This window comes from Carcharodon carcharias, chromosome 21, assembly GCF_017639515.1.
Source record: "Carcharodon carcharias isolate sCarCar2 chromosome 21, sCarCar2.pri, whole genome shotgun sequence".
Classification (NCBI taxonomy): domain Eukaryota; kingdom Metazoa; phylum Chordata; class Chondrichthyes; order Lamniformes; family Lamnidae; genus Carcharodon; species Carcharodon carcharias.
Genome location: NC_054487.1, coordinates 44,735,573 through 44,759,905, shown reverse-complemented (window position 1 = coordinate 44,759,905; position 24,333 = coordinate 44,735,573). Strand labels below are relative to the sequence as shown.

General features: G+C 44.4%; 1 protein-coding gene across 1 annotated transcript in view; it reads right to left on the bottom strand.

Annotated features, from left to right (window-relative positions):
- LOC121293057 (IQ motif and SEC7 domain-containing protein 3-like) overlaps window positions 1-23,670 on the bottom strand; it is a 272,674-nt gene extending 249,004 nt beyond the window's left edge. The window contains exon 1 of the mRNA XM_041215648.1: window positions 23,581-23,670. Within this exon, the coding sequence (XP_041071582.1) occupies window positions 23,581-23,670 (90 nt within the window). The remainder of the gene's footprint in view (window positions 1-23,580) is intronic.
- Window positions 23,671-24,333: the final 663 nt, after the last annotated feature.

Here is a 24,333-nt window from a genome sequence, read left to right as displayed (position 1 = left end):
ATATTTTTTAGATTTATCCATCACAGAACTAGATAAACAAATGATGAAAATAAAGATAGCCATTGGAAACGAGGGGCTGCATAGAGTCAACACATTGGGCCTCTCAGAGGAGGATCAGAAGAATGCTGTTAAGCTGTGGAACATTGAGCTCGGCAATGCAGGAAATCTGGTTCCAGAGGTGCGACAGAGATTATAATAATATACAACCAAACAAAAAGTATGTGCAGTACACTGGCAGCAGCGAATGAGACAAAGTCCAACATAAACACAAGCATAAACACGAGTTTAGTGGCAAGACAGACCAGGCTGAAGATCCAGAGTGGAAAAATCTTCAATTGGAAAGCAAACAGGTTTTTCATATTGTGAATGTGATACAATCTCTGAATGAAGCCACACAGTTAGAGGCTTGTGCCACTATCAGCATCATGTGACCAAAGAAAAGCAGCAAACACATGCTCACAGCCAAAGTCGACACAGGGGCGAGCATAAACATCTTAACAGTCAGATTCCTGAAGGACCAATGGGAGTCAATGAAACAACCTAAGACAGCCAAACTAACGGCGTACAACAGGCCACCCATTCAACTGGTACACTGATTCTGAAATGTAACTACAGTACATCTGCATGGAAACCACAAGTATTCTACCTGATGAACACTAGCGGACAAGCAATAGCAGGATTACCAGCGTGTACAGAACTCAACATTGTGAACATGCACAAGATCACCAATGTGCCAACTGCAGGAGAATAGGACAAAATCACACTGAGTCAGTTCATGACCAACAAACAATGTACCAAGACAGATTCAACACTACAGGAAACTTCAGAGGTGATGCTTTACTACACCTTGGAGAAAATGCAATTCTGTCAATCGACTCTCCTAGAAAGTGCTAGAAAGTGTAGTGTGCACACACAGGAGAAGTTTAAGAGTGAGTTGGATGACATGGAGTGTAATGGTATTATCCGTTGTGTGCATCAGCACACCGATTGGTACAGTTCTATCAAGTGCGCACTGAAAAAAGATGGCATAGTCTGGATATGCTTGGACCCAAGACAACTAAATCTCGCACTAAGAAGATACCCATGCAAGATCCAGATGGATTGAATTCCAAATTCACAGGAGCAAAGTTTTTCTCCAAGTTTCCAAACATGGGTATTGGTCAGTTAATTTGGCAAAGGGAACTCAAGAGATCACTACTTTCAGAACATCATTCAGAAGATACAGCTTCCAGAGAATATCCTTTAGCTTGTCTATCAATCAGGATCTGTTCCAGCCGGGTATGGACAGCATTACAGAAAATATTCCTGGATGCATATGCATTGCCAATGATATTGTAGTGATGAGAAAAACCAAAGAAGAGCATGACCGAAATTTACGCTCACTAATGGCAGCAGCTCATTGTGAAGGACGTCTTTAACAGCGGGAAATGCCAGGTGAATGTGTGTCAAATTAATTTTTTCGTCTCTATTTATTCAAGTTCCAGGATCCATCCTGACCCGGCAAACTCAAAGATATACAACATATGCCTACTAACGAGGCAGACAGAAAGAACATGAACATGCATTGCACCTGTTTCAACTGAACAAAATAGGCAATAGCCATTCTATGGTTCATTCCCCAGGCCAATGCCTTGACCAATCAGAGTCAACCTGCCTGGCTTGAATTTAAACAAAGTTGGCAATTAACTGTCAGTCATCAGTTAACTAGCACATTCTCCATGGCAAGGCCTCTACCAATCAGAGTTCACTTGCCAACCAATCAGCACTCTCTTCTCGTGAAGTATAAATGGTTGTTCCCTTTACATTTGGGATTCTTGAGAATGTCCTGATGAGCGCAACATGAAAAACTTTGACATGTCTCTTTTTTCAGCGATATGTCTACTCCCCAGGACAGAGAGGACTTGCAGAGTTACTTCGGATTATTCAACTTCTTTGCACCATACATACCCAACTTTGCTGATAGAACATCATCACTTAGAGAGCTGTTAAAGAAGGATGTTCCATATGTTTGACAGGAGATCAACATGTGTTCAAATCACTTATCCCTATCAGGAAATTTTGACATCATTTGCATTCAACATCATTCAACAGGCATCATTTGCACTCATTTGTGATCATCTGTGCTCAAAAGTGATCATTTAGCCATCATTTGACATTAGCTGTGCTCAAAAGTCATAATTTAGCAATCATTTGGCATCCTAACTAGCGATCAACTGTCATCATTAGTCATCAATTGACATCAAATAAAATCATACAGCACCCAAGCAACATAATTTGCAATTAGTTAGCATAATTTAATTACCTTCAACGCACTCAGAGGCATTTGACTGACCCAAAAAATGAACAGAACTTGCTCATGAGGAAAAATTCTAAGTTCTAGTGATCATGCCAAAATTTGACTAAATTTCAGAAATCAGTTGACATCAACAATATCATACCATGGACTTTCTAAGTCCCAGCTGATACAATATGTTATGCATGCATTGTATAGATTGTTTAACATAGGGTCAGTATATAAATCACTAGTGGGATACAAACATGCCTCCCTTTTCCCCTGCACCTGTGATTTTAAGACGCTCCTTTCATTTCCAGTGATGAAAGTTTTCTTACCTTATCCATGCCAATCAGACCCCTCCACACCCGGTCAGATGCCTTGACAATCATGACTCCAAGGCAGTAGCCCAAGGCAAAGTCATTTCAGTTCAGGATCCTACTGGCTCCATTGAGTCTAACATTCATGGAAGCATAAGCTTTATAGGCATAGTTAATATGTATGGGGGACACATATTCAACACTGGTATTTTTTTCAAAATTATCGTGATGGGGTAGATTTCAAGCCAGTTAATACCTTTGCTGTTAAGAAGTAACAATATGGTATGTTGTGTAAAGTAATTTTTCCAATTCCTGAGTGACCATTGATGTACATGCAGGTTATAATAATGCATTCCATTCCACACAAAGAAAAATGCATTGGAAATAAAATAGTTATGCACTTAGAGCTAATTCACAAGTAAACGGTCCACATTTTTAGTTTTTCATTACAAGTTTGTTACAGGCAGTATGGTTCAGCATTCTAAAAAGGAGAGGGGGCGATGAATCAAAGAAAAGTCACACTGCTAAGTGGGCCAAGGACCAGGTTAGTGGCAGTGAGTGAGGCTCAAAGATCTGAGCGGCATTGGGGAGTGAGACCCAAGGATGAGAGGTGTGGTGGCGGCAGGGAACTAGGCCCGATGACCGGACTGGTAGCAAGTGAGGCTTGAGGGTGACCAACCATCCCAGATTTCCTGAAATTTTCTTTGCTGTCCCGCAAACCTGTGCATGGGCTTCTTGGGGTTCCATCCGGCAGCAGTTTTCCTCCGGCAGCAACTGAGAGGACATCTCAGTGTCTCCTCTTGCTGCTGCTTGAGCACGTTTGATGTCTGAGCATGGGCAGACAACAGTCAGCCACAACAAGCTGCAATCTGGGCAGAACAATGCAGATAGGTGTGTGGGGCTGTGTTTAAGATTGGGGTTGAGGGTTGGTCCATACTGCAAGCCCAAGTCGGCAACAAACTGGAGGTTGGGTGTGTGAATGCTCCTGAATATCAGGTATAATTAGGGATTCCAGGGACGCACTCAGTTTGAACGTGCGTTTGGTGCGTGAGTGGTGAAAGAAATCACTGACTTAACAGAATTGTATTCATTAGGAAAAGAATCCCTCTGAAGGGAAAGGCGACTTTGAATGCAAAGTAATCAAGGTAATGGCGCGGTGGTAATTTTTGGAGGCCACAGGGGTTAGTTTTTAGGTCATGTGTATGCGAGTGTTTGAGAGACTGTGAATGTAAGACTGAGCAAATGTGTGTGTTACGTGTATGTTTAAGTATGTCAGAAACTGTGGGCAGAATTGTCCCAGATTTGCATTAAGTGAGGTAGCAGGCATGATAAAATGCAGTTTATCTGCCAGCAGCAATGGTGGGTTTTCACGCTGTATTGTGCCCTACCCGCACCGTAAATTATGCAGTCACAGGAACATGTCAGATCATTGGTATTGGACTTCTGATTGGCCCACCACTTCCTCATGCCAGGCGCCATATTTAAAATACAGCCAAGCGCAAACTTCTTAATGCTTGTAGCCCAGGACTGCTCCATTGAAGACATGGCCCCAAATCCTGGAAGATTGCAGCACCCTGATTCAGTGATAGATCCCTGGGACAGCATCTGGATGCCATGGAGGCCCGCTGCAAAGTCCTCTACCCCTGTTCTGGCTGTAGGATGCCCATCAGTCTCACCACTCCAGCCTGGAAGGCTGTGACAGAGGTGGTCAGTGCCAATGCTGCACACAAGAGGTCGGCCATTCAGTGCAGAAAATGGATGAATGATCTCATCTGTGCCGCCAGGGTAAGTCAACCATCTCATCACTCTCAACTCACTCACTCACAAGCCCATCACACATTCACCGGCATCTCACTCACTACCAGCTTAAGGGACATTGCCACTCAATCTCTCACACAAGCCTTCACATCTTGCCTCATCTCCTCTGGAGACGGCTTCCTTAACCCGTCCATGCCTGCACTCAGCACAGACGCCTGACATCCTTCTCATATGGCTTGGCATGCACATTGCTCACACTCTCTCCATCTGTCCTTATGCAGGAGAAGATCATGCACAATGAGCAGGACTGGGGCTGAAGTGCCAGACATCAAGGTCCTCACTCTATTCGAGAGTCAAACATTAGAGCTGGCCAGAGAGGATGTGATTCGTCCCTACGGTGATGGTGAGGTTGGTGGCAAACACCCACCTGAGGATTCCAAAAACATGATCCCTCTCTCAATGCTATTCTGAGTCCACTGTTTCTGTGTGTAATCTGGCTGCCAAACACTAATAATGTCCACTTTCTCTCCTCGGCACATCTGACATGTTGCCCTCAGGGAGCCTTGAGCCTGACCCCAGCACAGAGAGCACTGTTGGAAGACCTGTCATAGCGCTCACCCACGCCCTCCACCAGTACAGCAAAACACACCTCAGTGAACCTAGATGTACAGCAGCCTCAGGATGATAATTTGGTGAGCACAGCACACAATCTGGTCCACAGCAGGCAGAGGCAGGGATACCAGCACTTGGAGGACTGTTGGAGATAAGGAATCTGCTGAGTCCAAGTCAGCTGATAAGAACGTAAGAACTATGAGCAGGAGTAGGCAATTCAGCCTCTCGAGCCTGACCCGCTATTCAATACAGTCATGGCAGATCTCATTTCGGCCTCAACTCCAATTTCCCGCCCTCTCCCCATAACCATTATTTTTTTAGTAACCCTTTGTTGATCTTTAAAAGTTTCACAATCATCCAGCTTGCCACTGACCTTTGCAATCTGGTATGCCTTTGTTTTTGCCTTTATGTTATCTTTAACTTCCTTGCTTAGCCGTGGATGTTTTTTCTTCCCTTTACCATCATTCTTCCTCTTCGGAATATATTTTACTTGGGAGGAATTGAACATCTCCTTAAATATCTGCCAATGTTCATCAAATGTCCTACCTTGTAGTCTTTCTGCCCAGTCCACTAGGACCAAATCTGCCCTCATGCCTACGTAGCTGCCGTTGTTTAACTCCAGAACACTAGTGTGGGACTCAAGTTTCTCGCTCTCAAACTGAACTTGAAATTCTAGCATGCTATGATCACTCTTCCCTAGAGGATCCTTTACTATGAGATTATTAATTAATCATTGCACAAAACCAAATCTAGAATAGCCTGCTCCCTGGTTGGTTCCACAACATATTGCTCCAAGAAACAATCTCTAATACACTCTATTAACTCTCACTCAAGGCCACCCTTGCCAAATTGATTAGTCCAGTCTATATGCATATTAAAATCTCCCATGATTATTGCCATGCCTTTCTTACATGCTCCCAGTATTTCCTGGTTTACTACTGTTTGGGGACCTATAGATTACTCCCACCAAGGACTTCTTTCCCTTGCTATTTCTTATTTCTACCCAGACTGACTCTGCGTCTTGCTCTCCAGTGCCTATATTATTCCTCACTATAACACTGATCTCTTTCTTTACTAACAAAGTTACTCCGCTTTCTTTTCCTTCCTGCCAATCCTTCTGAGTCTCTGGACTCGATCCTCAATCAGTTGTTGGAGCTGCAAAGACAATCACAGGAACATCAGGAAGGGATCAGCTGCACTCCTCAGATTGCAAGGAACAATGGAGGACTCTGTCCGCCTTCAGTCCGAGGTGATAGCACCAGCATGCCGACACATCGAGGTCAACACTGGCAAGACGGCGGCTGCCTTGGAGATCTGGGTCTAGGACATTGGTCCTGCACTGCTGCGCAGGCTGAACTCCATCGCTGATGCCATAGTTAGCCTTAACAGTGTCAACGCAAGAGGGGTGCGGGCAGCTCGATATCATTCCAGCTTCCCCTTCTCCTCAAGGAGTCAGCCAGGGGTCATTGGGCACCCACAGGGAGGAGGACTAGCAGCTCGACACCCCAGGGCCATGCACCCAGGTGACTCCGGGAATATCCAACCAATCCAAATCCCCTCTTCCTGTGACTCCTGCAGCTCAATCTCCACCAGCCTTGGAGGCTGCAACTGGCCCAAAATAGGATATCGAAAGCAGGGACCCTCCAGGTCTTGGCTCACCAGAGGATGCCCGCCAAGTCGTCATCAACAGGGCGCAGTAGTCAGCATTAGGATGCAGGAGTCATAGACGCTCTCTAGAAATTGTGCGCAGATCTGTAGGATGCATTTGAGGTGGTCACACATGAGCTCAACATTCAGCGAGTGGAAGCCCTTGTGTTTGATGTAGTTAACTGCTTGTTGCCACTGAGCTCTATGCACCACGTGAGTGCAGTCGATGGCCCCCTGCACCTATGCGGAATCTGAGATCTACGTAAATTACAGCGCTCTTGCTTCCTGGCTTTCCTGATCCTGGGCAAAATGCACAAAGTTCTGTGCCTTCCTGAAGGTGGCGTCCATGACCTCCTGGATGCACTTGTGCATGGAGGTTTGTGAGATCTCATATAATCACCCATGGAGCTCTGGAAGGAGCCACTGGCATAAAAATTGAGCGCCGCAGTCACTTACACGGCCACTGGCAATGGATGCCCTCCATGTCCCCCTGGCATCAAATCCTACAGCAGGTGGCATATGTGACTAACCAGTTCCCTAGACATGCACAGCCTTCGGTGACACTGGTTCTCAGTCATCTCTAATGAAAGACCTGCACGTGACGCCTCTGTGGATCTTCAGCCGCATGCGCAGCAGGCCCTGCTGCCCCTCATCCTGGGGGAGGTGTTTCACCTTTTGCCGAGCCAGGCGTCTCTGGTGCTCTCTTGTTCTTCTCTGCTCCCTGTAAGCCATGAGATATACTGCTAAATCACCTGGCTCCATGATCCTGATGTTCTCCTGCAGAATCAAAGAGAGACACATGGGTTAGCATGTGTGTCCTAAGAACCTCTCTTGGTTAAGCCTAAAGGCCACTTCATGCATGCAGGAGAGTGCTGGCCACCACTTGGATGGCCAGTGTGTAGTGCGCTTCATAGCTGAACAAAACCCCACACACCTCTGCCCCACTCACTTGACTGACTGGCAGCAGCTTCAGCCACTGGACTAGATGCTGTGCTCTTAGCTCAGGCGCAGGCATTCTCCTAACTTGTACTGCAAGGCTGTGCAGTTAGCTTGAACCATAATAGCTTGAACCCAAACCTTAATAAAGACATTGCATGGGGCTTTGAGCACCTCCACCAGTGACTGCGCCATGGCTACATTTTGCAAAGGGATTGTACAACTTGCCCAGTCGGCCAATTGTTCTGCTGTCCCCCAAAACGCACATTAAATTGCAGTCTGTGCCCAAGAGGTAAAAATTCTTGAGCAATTGGTGGCACTTTCATGCGTTTGAGTTGCTTGAATGGACAGAAAAACTTCAAAGGCCTGAATCTAAACGTGGCAATGGAGCTGCTGCTGAACAGTCTCAGCTGCGGAAGAATGCCCATTTTTGACAAGCTTTTCCAAGTGCATGGCCGCTTTCCTCACCGATTTTTGGCCTTCTCACCATATTGTCCACGTCTGCTCACACATGCCATGATGCCTGCTGCCAGCGGGACTGGATGATTCCATCCTGTGTGTGTGGGACTGAATAGCTGTGTTTGTGTTTAGGCGTGAGACTGTGTGAGATCGCAAGTATGGGTGTATCAGAGACTGTTTATGACTGAATGACTACTTACTCTGCATGGGACTATGTATGACAGTTCTGAGCCAACAGTCCTCCTTCAATCAACAACACTGCTTTAGATTAACTGGTCATTTTTACAATTTTTTTAATGGGATCTTACTGTGTTTAAAATGGCCCCTAGCTTTTTTCCATAAAAAGGAGTGTGACTACTCACTGGTGACATTTTGTTCAGCCAGTGTGACAGTATGAATGTCAACTAGTGCCACACTATACAGCCAGTCAGAATCACAGCATTATAGGAATATAGGAACATGAGAAGGCCATTCAGCCCATCGAGCCAGCTCCGCCATTCAATACAATCATGACCAAACACTTCAATGCCTTTTACCCACACTATCCCCAACAGGACATGATTTTCCAGACAGGTTTCTCAGTAGAAACATCGAACTTTATTTACAGGCTACAGCAGCAGTTACATGCTTCCATCAAGCTCCACAATTAGAAGAAGCACTCCCACTCTAAGGTTCTCTGCACTTAGAGCTTATTCGTTCACACTTTCACATGATATTATACAACACAATAAGTCTTAAAGCTACAGTCACTACGTTCCTTAAAATGACAATTACTACATTCCTCCCCCTTTAAATTTTTTGTACAGTCTATTTACAAGAAAATCTACCTCCATGGCATTACAAATATATACACAAGTCATGGAATTATAAGTTCAGTCTCTCAGATGGTTTCCTGATCCGGGTGGAATGTCATAGCTCCACAGCTTTCAAATCTCTTACAGGATCCACATTATCTGGAACCACGGCAACATCAGGTACCTCTTTAGGCACAGGCACTTCAGTGTTATCTACTCCGACAGAGACATCTGGTATGTCTATCCTTGGTTGAACAATTTCAACAGGGACCACAGGTTCTACTTTGGTGGAATATCATTTTGTTGGAGTATCTCTCTTCTCCTCAAATGATCCACGTGTTTGCAGGTGATCTGGCCCTCCACTTCTACATGGTACGACAAGGGTCCAGTCACAGGAACTATTACACCAGGTAACCCACTCGATCTACCACTGAAGTTTCGTATGTTAACTGTTTCACCAACAGTAAATTCTCGCTCACGACTATGCAAATCATGAGTCGCTTTTTGATTCTGTTGGCTTTTCTTCACCTTCCCTTCCAAATTGGGAAGCACCAGGCTTAATCTTGTTTAAAGGCATTGCTTCATAAGTAATTCTGAAGGTGTTAAACCTGTAGTAGTGTGTGGGGTTGTTCTATAGTGAAACAGGAAACGTGAAAGTTTGGTCTGCAATGATCCTGCTGATAATTTTTTCATCCCAGCTTTAAAAGTCTGTACTGCTCTTTCAGCTAATCCATTAGATGATGGTTATATGGTGCCATCTTTACATGTTTGCTACTATTTAGGCACACACATCTTTGAAATTTAGCACTAGTAAATGCAATACCATCGTCTGAGACAATTACTTCTGATAATCCATGTATACAAAGAAAAAGAAAAGTACAGCACAGGAACAGGCCCTTCGGCCCTCCAAGCCTGCGCTGATTATACTGCCCGTCAACTAAAACATTTTGCTCTTCCGGGGTCCGTATCCCTCTATTCCCATCTATTTCACGTATTTGTCAAATTGCCTCTTAAACACCACTATTGTACCTGCTTCCACCACCTCCTCTGGCAGCGAATTCCAGACACACACCACCCTCTGCGTAAAAAACTTGCCCTGTACATCGCCTTTATGGTTTTCTCCTCTCACCTTAAATCCACGTCTCCTAGTAATTGACTCTTCCACCCTGGGAAAAAGCTTCTGACAATCTACTCTGTCCATGCCACTCATAATTTTGTAAACTTCGATAGAAAAGCTTTGGCATAACTTTTTTATAGCCGCATATGATGTTGGCGACCTAACCTCATTAACATCTAGCCATTTGGAATGTGCATCAATTATTAGTAGGAACATTGTCCCTAGAAAAGGATAGATGTAATCTATGTGCTGTATCACCCGGGGCCTACCAGGCCATTCCCACAGGTATAGTGGGGCTGCAACAGGTAAATTCTGTAGTTGTTGACATTGTATGCAGTGTTTAACCACCTTCTTGATATCGCCATCTATGCCTGGCCACCAAATGTAATTTTTCACTATCATCTCCACTCTTGAGATTCCCAGTTGTGCTCTGTACAACTTTGCTAAGAGTGGTTCCTTTCCTTGTGAAGGAACAATTACTCACGCACCGCATAACAGGATGTTATCTTGACTGCTCAATTCATTGCTTTGAGTGAAGAATGGCTTCAATTCATCAGGGACTGGTTCCTGGGACCATCCTTTCAACACTTGGTCTCTCACTCTAGACAGGACTGGATCATGATTTGTCCAGTTTCTTATCTGCCTTGCGATGACTGCGGAATCCAGGAAATTCATCACTAATATGATCTCTTGGGGAATTGGGGCATGTTCATTGCTCTCCTGCAAAGGAAGGTGACTTAGGGGATCAGCATTGGCTATATGCAAATCTGGTCTGTGCACAAAAGCGTATGTGGATAAAATTAGAGCCCATCTTTGAATTCGTGCAGAAGCTAGGTGAGGAATAGTATTTTCTTCACTGATCAGACTCAAGAGTGGTTTGTGGTTAGACACCATCATAAAGTATTGATAGAACTTTTTAACTTCAAAAATAATTGATACTCCTTCTTTCTCGAATATCCTTTCTCGGCCGTTGAAAGGGTCCTGGACACATAGCCTATCAGTCTTTCGTCCATCTTGTGCAGTAGTACTGCTCTCATGCCATAGAGGACGCATTGCAGCTTAGTACCAGTTCCTTTGTTGGGTTGTAGTGTATTAAGAAGTTTGGAGAATGTAAGAGTTGTTTAACTTTTGTGAAGGCTTCTTCTTGGGGTGACTTCCAAACCCAATGCTGTTTTTTCTTTAATAATGAGTGTAGAGGGGCTAGGATCATTGATAACTTGGGAAGGAATCGACCATAATAATTAACCATACTAAAGAATGACTTGAGTTCAGAGACATTTTTAGGTGGAAGTGCCTCCTTAATAGCTTTAACTTTTTCTTCTACCGGGTATAACCCTTGGGCACCCACCTGGTGGCCCAAATAAACAATTTTGTTTGCCTGAAGGGTACACTTTTCTTTTTTTAAGTGCACTCCTGCTTCCAAAAATAATTTCAAGACTTCCTCCAAATTAGGCAAGCGGTCAGCTTCCGTGAATCCCGTTATTAAGATGTCGTCTAGGTAGACCATAGTTTGAGGTAGTCCTTGGAGCAAATTCGCCATCGTCCTCTGGAAAATCACGAAGAAACACCGGAGGACAGAGGTGTGTATTGATATAACCCTTTGTGGGCATTTATGGTCACAAACTCTCTGGAGGTTTCATCCAGTTCCAGCTGCTGATACGTGTGACTCATGTCTAGTTTAGTATAAGTTGTTCCTCCTGCTAATTTAGCATTGAGATCCTCAATCATGGGGATAGGGTACTTGTCCAACTTGGCAGCTTTGCTCACTGTTAGCTTATAGCCCCACAGATCCAGATGGTCTGATCCTGTTTTAAGACAGGGACTATAGGTGCTGCCCACTCTGAGAACTGAACCGGCTGTATGACTCCCAAGCCTCTCTAATTCAGTAACAACCTTCTCCCTCAGAACACATGGCACCAGCCTTGCTTTAAAGAAACAAGGAGTTGCTTCTGAGTCAATGTAGATCTTAGCCTGTAGGCCTTTGATTCTCCCCAGTTCATCTCGAAAAATTTCATATTTCTTTAGCAGCTCTGGCAGTCCTCCTACACATAGCTGGAAAATTTCAGACCAATTTACTTTAATTTCTTTCAACCAATCAATACCTAGAAGGCTTGTTCCTTCACCTTATACCACCAACATTGGGAGTTGTGCTGTTTGGTTCTTATAATAAACAGGTACAGTGGTAATTCCCTTCATTTGGATAGCTTCGTCAGTATAAGTTTTCAATTTGGCTGAAGTCTGCTTCAAATTCAATTGTTGAGTACCGTTGTTTAAATATTTGAAGGTGTGCTTTCCCACAACAGTGACTGAAGCACCAGTGTCTATTTTCATTATTAAAGGTTTTCCATTTATCTGCAGAGTAACAGTGATTGGCTCTGTCTTCCCTACTTTTACATTACATAGGGAGTAAATATCAGAATTGATGGTTTCTGGTTCTTCCACATCATGTACTTCGATTAACTTAGTTTGCTGCCTAGGCGTCTGTCTCAATCTTGCCTTACAATGCTACAATGCCGTATTTTATGGCAAAAATAGCACTCCACCTCTTTAAAACAGCAAATTTCAGGAGTGTGATTGCTTCCACATCAGTAATAATTCATTTTTATATTTACTGCTGAGCTGTTTTCTGTATTTATTTTAATCTTTTGGGTAGTGGGGACTGTCTCCTGCTTCTCGGTGGAGTCCAGGCTTTACACGCCACACCCACCTGTCCATTCCGGCCCCAACTGGAAAACGGCACCATTTTCTGCACCTTGGATAGCCTGCGCATCCCATTTGGTGCTTCCCATTGCGAGCGCTATTTGTAATGCTTTTTTAACATTGAGGTTTACTTCAGCTAATAATCGTCATTGAATGGATCATCTTGCAAAGCTCAGACCAAACGCCCTCTGAGCATATCATTGAGAGTCTCCCCGAAATCAGAGTGCTCAGTCAGTTGTTTCAATTTCGCAACATATATAGCAATGGTCTCCCCTGGGCCTCTAACACTCGAAATTAAACCTGAATCTCTGCATGGTGACTGAGGGTTTGGGTTGAAAGTGTCCCTTAACAAGATTTACCAATTCACCAAAAGTCTTTGAATTGGGAGCATCTGGGGCTATCACACTTCGGATTAAATTATAAGTTTTACTCCCTCAAATGCTTAGGAGAATTGCTCTTTGCTTTTCCTCCTCCGTTATTTCATTTGCCTGGAAATAGAACTCAAGGTGTTCTACATATTGTCACCAATCCTCTGTGGATGGTTCAAAGGGGCCAAGCTTGCCAAAATGTGGCATATCTGGTGAGTATATGTTCCTTTTCTTCTATTTAAACAAGATACTCAGAGTCACTGGGTGAGAGACAATGCTGCACCCGATATATCCTCATCACCAGTTTGTTATGGACTCAATTTTCCAGACAGGATTCTCATTAGAAACATTGAACTTTATTTACAGGCTGCAGCAGCGGTCAAATGCTTCCACCAAGCTCCACAACTAGAAGAAGGACTCCCACTCTAAGGTTCCCTGTGCTTAGAGCTGATTCAGTCACACTGTCATGTGATACTATATAACACAGTAAGTCTTAAAGCTACAATCACTACATTCCTTAAAGATACAATTATTATACACAGAATCACAGAATTATTACAGCATAGAAAGAGGCCACTCGGCCTACATATCTGCACCAGCTCTCCAAATAAGCATTTCACCTAGTGACATTCCCCTGCCTTCTCCCTGTAAACCTGAACATTGTTCCTTTTCAAATAACAGTCTAATTCTCTTTTGAATGCCTCGATTGAACCTGTCTCCACTACACTCTTAGGCAGAGCATTCCAGACCCCAACTATCACTGCATGAAAAAATTTTTCCACATGTCACTTTAGCTTCTTTTACTAATTATTTTAAACCTGGGCCCTCTTATTCTCGATCCTTTCACGAGTCGGAACAATTTCTTCCTATCTATGAGGGCAAGATCCCTCATGGTTTTGAATGTCTCCACCAGGTCTCCTCTTAGCTTTCTCTTCTCAAAGGATAACATTCCTAACTTCTCTAATCTATCTTTATAACTAAAGTTCCTCATCCCTGGAACCATTTTCATTAACCTTTTCTGCACTCTTTCCAATGCCTCCAATTCCTTCCTAAAGTGTGGCAGCCAGAACTGGATGCAATACTCCAGCTGAGGCCAAGACAGTGTCCTATACCAGTTCAACATAATTTCTTTGCCCTTGTACTCTATGCCCATTAATAAAGCCCAGGATACTGTATGCTTTATTCCCACTCTCCCAACTTGTCCTGCCACATTCAATGACTAATTCAATCAGACACCCAGGTCCCTCTGCTCCTACATCCCCTTTAGAGTTGTATCCTTTATTTTATATTGTCTATCCATGCTCTTCCTACCAAAATAAACCATTTTTCCACACTGAACTTCATCTGCCAGCTGTCCGCTCATTCCACCAACATGTCTATGCCCTTTTGAAGTTCTACACTATCCTCCTCACAGTTTACAATGCTTCCAAGTTTTATATCATCTGCAAGCTTTGAAATTGTGTCCTGTACACCAAGCTCTAGGTCATTACTATATATCAGGAAAACAGAGGGTCCCAACACTGACCCTGGGGAACTCCACTACAAATCTTCCTCCAACCAACAGATCATCCATTAACCTCTACTCTCTGTTTCCTGTCATTCAGCCAATTTCATATCCATGTTGCTACTGCCCCTTTTATTCCATGAGCTATAACTTTGCTCACAAGTCTGTTGTGTGACACTGTGTATCAAGTGCCTTTTTGAAATCCATGTATACCACATCAACAGCACTGCACTCATCAACCCTCCGTGCTACCTCTTCATAAAATTCTAGGAACTCCTGTCCCTCTCTGCCTTTTAGGCTACTACAATCCCAGTCGATATTCAGATAATTAAAGTCCCCCATTGTAACTAGTCTATAATGTTTGCACCTCTTTGTAATTTCCTTCCAAATTTGTTTCCCTATATCCTTCACACTGATTGGTGGCCTATAGACTACACTGAGCAATGCAATTGCACCGTTGTTGTTCCTTACTTCCAGCCAAATTGATTCTGTCCTTGACCCTTGTGGGACAACCTCTTTCTCTAGCACTGCAATGCTTTCCTTAATCAACACTACCACCCCACCGCCTGTTCTTCCTTTCCTATCTTTCCTGAACACCTTGTATCTAGGAATATTTAACACCCAATCCTGCGCTTCCTTAAGGCTGGTCTCTGTTATAGCCACTCATATTTCCACAGGGCAATCAATGCCACTCACCAATCTTATTTACCACATTCCGTGCACTCACATACCTGCACAGTAAACTTGATTTAGCCAAAAACAGAATTACCTGGAAAAACTCAGCAGGTCTGGCCGCATCGGTGGAGAAGAAAAGAGTTGACGTTTCGAGTCCTTATAACCCTTCAACAGAACTAGGTGAATCCAAGGAGAGGGGTGAAATATAAGCTGGTTTAAGGTGGGGGGGGGGTAGAGAAGTGGAGGGCGGGGTGCGGTTGTAGGGACAAGCAAGCAGATAATCAAAAGATGTCACAGACAAAAGAACAAAAGAACACAGAGGTGTTGAAGTTGGTGATATTATCTAAACGAATGTGCTAATTAAGAATGGATGGTAGGGCACTCAAGGTATAGCTCTAGTGGGGGTGGGGGGCATAGAAGATTTAAGAATAATGGAAATAGGTGGGAAAAAGAAGAATCTATATAAATATTGGAAAAAACAAAAGGAAGGGGGAAGAAACAGAAAGGGGGTGGGGATGGAGGAGAGAGTTCAAGACCTAAAGTTGTTGAATTCAATATTCAGTCCGGAAGGCTGTAAAGTGTCTAGTTGGAAGATGAGGTCCTGTTCCACCAGTTTGCGTTGGGATTCACAGTAACAACGCAGCAAGCCAAGGACAGACATGTGGGCAAGAGAGCAGGATGGAATGTTAAAATGGCAAGCGACAGGGAGGTTTGGGTCATTCTTGCGGACTGACCTCCACCTCGCAGAGGCTGAGCGTCAACTCGCAGACACTTCCTCCTACCTCTCCCTGGACCATGACCCCACCACTGAACAGCAAGCCATTGTTTCCAGGACTGTCACTGACCTCATCTCCTCTGGGGATCTTTCTCCCACAGCTTCCAACCTGATAGTCACCCAACCTCGGATGGCCCGCTTCTATCTCCTACCCAAAATCCACAAACAGCACTGTTCCGATAGAGCGATCGTGTCAGCTTGCTCCTGCCCCACGGAACTCATTTCTCGTTATCTTGACTCCCTTCTCTCTCCCCTTGTCCAGTCCCTTCCCACCTATATCCGTGATTCCTCTGACACCTTACGTCACATCAACAATTTCCAGTTCCCTGGCCCCAACCGCTTCCTCTTCACCATGGATGTCCAATCCCTCTACACCTCCATCCCCCACCAGGATGGTCTGAGGGTCCTTAGCTTCTTCCTCAAACAGAGGCCCGAACAATCCCCATCCACCACTACTCTCCTCCGTCTGGCTGAACTTGTTCTCACACTGAACAATTTCTCCTTCAACTCCTCTCACTTCCTCCAAATAAGAGGTGTGGCTATGGGTACCTGCATGGGCCCCAGCTATGCCTGTCTCTTTATGGGGTATGTGCAACATTCCTTGTTCCAGTCCTACTCCGGCCCCCTTCCACAACACTTTCTCTGGTACATCGATGATTACTTCAGTGCTGCTTCATGCTCTCGTCGGGACTTGGAAAAATTTATTAATTTTGATTCCAATCTCCACCCCTCCATCATTTTCATGTGGTCCACCTCTGACACTCCCCTTCCCTTCCTTGACCTCTCTGTCTCAATCTCTGGTGATAGACTGTCCACCAATATCCATTACAAGCCTACCGACTCCCACAGCTACCTTGACTACAGCTCCTCACACCCCTCTTCCTATAAGGACTCCATCCAATTCTCTCAGTTCCTTCGCCTCCGTCGCATCTGTTCTGATGATGCTACCTTCAAAAACAGTTCCTCTGACATGTCCTCCTTCTTCCTTAACCGAAGTTTTCCAGCCACGGTCGTTGACAGGGTCCTCAACCGTGTCCGGCCCATCTCCCACGCATCCGCCCTCACGCCTTCTCCTCCCTCCCAGAAACATGGTAGGGTCCCCCTTGTCCTCACTTATCACCCCACCAGCCTCCACATTCAAAGGATCATCCTCCGCCATTTCCGACAACTCCAGCATGATGCCACCACCAAACCCATCTTCCCTTCACCCCCCCCCGCCGTCGGCATTCCATAGGGATCGTTCCCTCCGGGACACCCTGGTCCACTCCTCCATCACCCCCTACTCCTCAACCCCCTCCTATGGCACCTCCCCATGCCCACGCAAAAGATGTAACACCTGCCCCTTCACTTCCTCTCTCCTCACCGTCCAAGGGCCCAAACACTCCTTTCAAGTGAATCAGCATTTCACTTGCATTTCCCCCAACTTAGTCTACTGTATTCATTGCTCCCAATGCGGTCTCCTCTACATTGGAGAGACCAAATGTAAACTGGGCGACCGCTTTGCAGAACACCTGCGGTCTGTCTGCAAGAATGACCCAAACCTCCCTGTTGCTTGCCATTTTAACACTCCAGCCTACTCTCTTGCCCACATGTCTGTCCTTGGCTTGCTGCACTGTTCCAGTAAAACCCAACGCAAACTGGAAGAACAGCACCTCATCTTCCGATTAGGCACTTTTCTGGACTGAATATTGAATTCAACAACTTTAGGTCTTGAACTCCCTTCTCCATCTGCACCCCCTTTCTGTTTCTTCCCCCTTCCTTTTGTTTTTTCCAATAATTTATATGGATTTTTCTTTTCCCACCTATTTCCATTATTTTTAAATCTTTTATGCCCCCCCAACCCCACTAGAGCTATACCTTGAGTGCCCTACCATCCATTCTTAATTAGCACATTCGTTTAGATAATATCACCAACTTCAAAACCTCTGCGTTATTTTGTTCTTTTGTCTGTGACATCTTTTGATTATCTGCTCCTATCACTGCTTGCTTGTCCCTACAACCACACCCCCCATCCACTTCTCTCCCCAACACCCAACCCACCCCCCTCCCCCCTCCCCCCCCCCACCATCCCCCCCACCCACCCACCCACCCCCCCCCAACCCACCTTCAACCAGCTTATATTTCACCCCTCTCCTTGGATTCACCTAGTTCTGTTGAAGGGTCATGAGAACTCGAAACATCAACTCTTATCTTCTCCGCCAATGCTGCCAGACCTGCTGAGTTTTTCCTGGTAATTCTGTTTTTGTTTTGGATTTCTAGCATCTGCAGTTTTTTGTTTTTAACCTTGATTGAGACTTTATTATGTTCTCCCTTTATTACGTTCTGACCCCACCTATTAACTTACTATCCTAGTGCTATCTATCTCTCCCAGTATTCTACGCACCATGGTATTCCTCTCTGATTTTATTTCCTGGTTCACACATCCTTGCCAAGTTAGTTTAAACCCTCCCCAGTAGAACTAGCAAATCACCATGCAAGGTACTCAATCCCAGCATTGTTGATGTGCAACCTGTATAGGTGCCACCTCCCCCACTGTCCCAAGAATCTGAAGCCCTTCCTCCTGGACCATCTTTACAACCACATATTCATCTGTCTTAGCTTTCTATTTCTATAATCACATGGCACTGGGAGTAATCCGGAGATTACTACTTTTGAGGTCCCACTTGCTAATTTCCTACCTAGCTCCCCTAATTCTGACTGCAGGACCACACCCCTCTTTCTGCCTATGTCATTTGCACCAATATGGATCTGGATGGCTGTTCACCCTCCCCCTACTCAGGATGCTCTACAGATGCTCAGTGACATCCTTGATCCTGGCACCAGGAAGGCAACACACCATTCTGGATTCACATCTGCAGCAGCAGCAGAAATGCTTAGCTATTCCCCTATCGAATCACCTATCACTACCAGCCTTCTGGTCTTCATTGTACCACCACCACCGTCCCCTCCTGCCTTGTGCAGCTGACCCAACAATGGTGCCAATGGACTTGGCGATGGCTGCAGCATGGTGAAGCTACAACACAGGACTACTTGCATGCCAACAGCATTAGCAGAAAGTGTTAGACAGAGCTAAGCAATCCCACAACCAACAGATCAGATCTAAGCTCTCAGTCCTGCCACATCCAGTCGTGAATGGTGGTGGACAATTCAACAACTCACTGGAGTAGGAGGCTCCACAAATATCCCCATCCTCAATGATGGAGGAGCCGAGAACATCAGTGCGAATGATAAGGCTGAGCATTTGCTACAATCTTAAGCCAGAAGTGCCGAGTGGCTGATCCATCTCGGGCTCCTTCAGAGGTCCCTAGCATCACTGATGCCAGTCTTCAGCCAACTCAATTCACTCCTCATGATATCAAGAAATGGCTAAAGGCATTGGATACTGCAAAGGCTTTGGGATCCTGACAATATTCCTGAAGACTTGTGCCCCAGGACACCTTAACACCCCTAGCCAAGCTGTTCCAGTACAGCTACAACACTGGCATCTACCCAGTTATGTAGAAAATTACCCAGGTATGTCCTGAACACAAAAAGCAGGACAAATCCAATCTGGCCAATTACCGCCCCATCAGTCTTCTCTCCATCATCAGTAAAGTAATAGAAGGGGTCATCAACAGTGCTATCAAGCAGCACTTGCTTAGCAATAACCTGCTCACTGATGCCCAGTTTGGGTTCCGCCAGAGCAACTCAGCTCCTGACCTCATTACAGCCTTGGTTCAAACATGGACAAAAGAGCTGAACCCCCGTGGTGAGGCAAGAGTGACTGCCCTTGACATCAAGGCAGCATTTGACCGTATGTGGCATCAAGGAGCCCTAGCAAAACTGGAGTCAATGGGAATCAGGGGGAAAACTGGTTGGAGTCATACCTAGCACAAAGGAAGATGGTTGTGGTTGTTGGAGGTCAGTCACGTCAGCTCCAAGCCATCACCACAGGAGTTCCTCAGGGTGGTGTCCCCCAACCAACTTCAGCTGCTTCATCAATGACCTTCCATCATAAGGTCAGAAGTGATGATTGCACAATGTTCAGCACCATTCGCGACTCCTCAGATACTGAAGCAGTCTATGTCCAAGTGCAGCAAGACGTGGACAGTACCTAGGCTTGGGCTGACAAGTGGCAAGTAAAATTCACACCACACAAGTGTCAGGCAATGATTATCTCCAACAAGAGAGAATCTAACCATTGCCCCTTGATGTTCAATGGCATTACCCACTATCAACATCCTGGGGGTTACAATTGACCAGAAACTGAAGTGGACGAGCCATATAAATATTGTGGCTACAAGAGCAGGTCAGAGGCTAGGAATCGTGTGACGAGTAACCCACGTCCTGACTCCCCAAAGTCTGTCCACCAACTACAAGGTACAAGTCAGGAGTGTGATGGAATACTCCCCACTTGCCTGGATGAGTACAGTTCCCACAACACTCAAGAAGCTTGACACTGTCCAGGACAAAGCAGCTTGTTTGATTGACATCACATTCACTCACTCCACCACTGACACACAGTAGCAGCAGTATGTACCACCTACAACATGCACTGCAGGGATTCACCAAGCACCTTCCAAACCCACGACCACTACCGTCTAGAAGGACAAGGGCAGCAGATGGACGGGAACACCACCACCTGGAAGCTACCCCAAAGTCATTCACCATCCTGACTTGGAAATATATTGCCATTCCTTCACTGTCATTGGGTCAAAATCCTGAAACTCCCTTCCTAACAGCACTGTGGGTGTACCTACATCACATGGCAGTTCAAGGCAGCAGCTCACCACCACATTCTCAAGGGCAACTAGGGATGGGCATTAAATGCTGTCCCAGCCGGTGAAGCCCATATCCCATGAATGAATAAATAAAACACTCCCCAGATGAACCATCATTCTCTTCAGTATTCCTCTCGTCTACAATACTAAGATCCAAGAAAGTAGGTGTGTTTCAAATGTGTCTCAAAAAGGGTTGGGAGCACGCATTATGCAAACCAGAAAACCAATTGCATTTGGTTGCAAAAGTGTATGGTAAGTGTAATACAATTATTCGAACATAGAACACGAGACACTCATTCTGGGTATTCGCTATCACACAATTCCACACGTACCTATTTGGTAAGCAGTTCATTGTGGAAACTGACCACAGACCACTAAAATAATTTGGCGCAAGCCACTGACACGTGCACCACCCAGGCTGCAGTGCCTTCTAATAAAATACAGGGATACAGCTTCGAGGTCCGTTACAAACTAGGTAGCAAAATGGTTACTTCAGCCACACCGAGCAGGTCATCAAAAAAACTATGGGCATTATGCTAGATCTAGAGATAGGTAGCATAGATCTTGAAATAGAAGCTATACTCAATGTCAATCTGATGAGTTTTGACCAATACAAGTGCAACCAGCTTCAGAAGGCAACAGCGAATGATTCACATCTAAAAGCATTATGGAAAATTATTGTAGAAGGTTGGTCTGATATGACACAAAAAGTGCCAGACACTCTGAGATGTTTTTAGCTGTATAGAGATATAGGTATTTCAAGTGTCATGATTTTCAAAGGAAAGCAGGTGCTTGTACCTGAAGCTCCTCGCCTGGATATATTTTCACAGTTACACCAGGGGCATATGGGCAGTGAGTGGATGAGGCATCTGGCAAGGAAAACTGTATATTGGCCAGAGATCAACAACAATATTGAGAAGGTAGTGAGGATGTGTGAAGCATACCAGAGTCACCAACCATACCATCACAGAGAACCACTACAGGCTCATATGTTTCTATCACACCCTTGGTCCAAAGTTGCAACAGATTTATTCAATGTCCATGATGACGACTTTCTCCTAGTCACTGATTTCTTTTCCAAATCTCCAATCATCAGACAATTTAAGGATACCTTGAGTGTATCCATGGTGGGCGCAATGAACGCAATATTCACTTAGTTTTATACACCTGAAGAGATTATACCAGACAAAGGACTATAATATACTGGCAGATCTTTTAGGGACGTGTGAGTCAAATGGAGCATAAACCATGTGACAGCCTCATTACACTATCCAGATCCAATGGTCTAGCCAAGCGAATGGTTCACACTGTTAAGGCATTAATTGTGACATGCAGAGAAAGAAAATAAAACCTTCGTATTGCTATGTTACATTTGATGCAACAAGTTTAAACATGGGCTTACCATCACCAGCAGAAATCATGTTTGGGAGGCAGGTTAGGACAACCTTGCCAAGCCATGACCTTTCCAAATTCTCAAGAATAGAGGGCAAACTTCTCAAAAACTGCCTAGTCTTTGTGTAGGACAAAAGGTTTGCATCATACATTCCACCCGGGGAACCTGGTTTCACACGGAAGTATCTAAAGTACGCAGCGAGCCTTGATCCAATGAGGTTACAACACTGAATGGGCTAACACTAAGGAGAAACAGAAGCCAGCTGAGGGAATTGACCAGTTGTACAAAACACAGCACTACAATTGCATCCAGAGCACATCCCAAGATGAACTTGGAGAGTGAAATTGTGGAAGACCACCATGAAAACAAACAGCATTATGATAATACACCGGGTTCCAATGAGTCAAGAACACTGAAGTGATGTGTCTAGATTTATACCATCACAAGATGAAGGAGAATGCATTTACACATTACACAGGCTCTTAAACTCTTAAATGATGAAAGAGATCTCTCTTTTATGTAGATAGTTTTTGTAACCATCCTACTGTAAAGTTATCTTTGGGAAAACAAAAAGGATACAAATAATATACACATATCATTGTGGAACCAGGAGGCATATGACCAGCAGGCTGTGTTGATGGTTGTTGTTTTTACTTGTTGATAGTTCTAGTTTTCAAATAAATAGAAACTACTTATAGTTTACCAATCCCGTGTGTATGATTGGTGAGTTTGCATAAAGGAGCAAGAAATGCAATACTGACTACCTGCCAACCACCCGACTATCCACTCAGCCACTCACCCATCCATTCACTGTAAGGCTTGAGACCTTTAAAAACTTACCTGAATGTGAGCATGACCTGCCTACGTCCATCATTTCTTGTGTTCATCAGTCTTCCCCATGGATGTCTGCACTGACCTATTGATGCTTCAGCCAGGATCAGAAGTCCTGGCTGAAAAAATGCAAACGGGTCGGGTGACAGAAATTTTCGCTGGCAGCGTCAAGGTGCGAAGCAATGGCTCTGACTGGAAAGTCTGGGCCAATAGTTCCATTTAAATGTCCTTCATTGAATTAGAGATTAAATAATGCCCTCTGATTTGGCAAGATAACAGAACTTAAAGACATCAATTAAAAATACATCATTAGGTTCATCATTAAAGATGTACAGCCCTCGTTATTTCTGCCATAATGTGTAATTAGTGCAGTGATGTCTTTACTGAACTTCATGGTATTTTGACATGTCACAGTGTTTAGCAACAACAGGAGAAGATAATTTTGCCAGACAGTGTGTTAAAAAATATGCTTCTTTTAAATGCTTCTTGCCTTTTTTGGTTTTCTAATTGTGTTTTTCTGGGAAAAGTCCCAAGATAGTCACATGGTACTTAGTAATCAGCTTTTTTGTACTTTGTATTCAGCTTAAACCTTCTTATCCTGGCACCATGCATCTTTGTGTTTTGTATTACAAATATACTGTGCCAGATGTTTGCAATACCTGCTTATTTTTGAGATCCATCGACAATTCGTAATCAGAGCCGGGTAGGTGTGAGCATGTTGCTGTCCCTTTGCTCCGCTGCATTCTCATTGGTGAGGCAGTGTGGTGCAGACTTGCTTTCTGCACCATTGTGTTGGAGACAGGAATCATGCGGCATGGCTTTCCTTCCTTAATGTCAGCTAACGAGCATTTCACTTGGTCCATGCTAGAGCCATCAGAAATGTTGATTTCACATTCTCCTGGGATTTTCATAGGACCATCTGCCTCAGAATTAATGGATTTGCCTCCAGGAGAGATGGTTTCATTACTGCAAAATTAAGGTGAGATACATGCTGTTAGTAACAGGTATCATGCGGTGGCAGGCTGTAGTCTCTTTATCATCTCCCTCACTGATTTACATGAGGTGGCGGCACATGGAAAGATTAATTTATAATTACAACATACAGTTGGAAAGCAGTAGCAATACATGAAGTTGCAATTAAAGAGGGATTAGATCAAAACTCAAACATTAAGTTTGAATGTGATTTTCTGAGGGTAATTTTAACTCACCTGATAGGAAACTGACAGGATTAGATTGACTACCTTTCTTTCATCCAATTTTACTTTCTATTAAATGTTAATAAAATGTAAAAATTGGGTAGGGGTAAAATAGGCAGCCAGTTCTATTCCATATCTTTTCCATTGGATAAGTGAAATTAAAATTACCTCCAATATCTTAGAATCAGAGACAATTGCTGTTTCAAATTCTACACA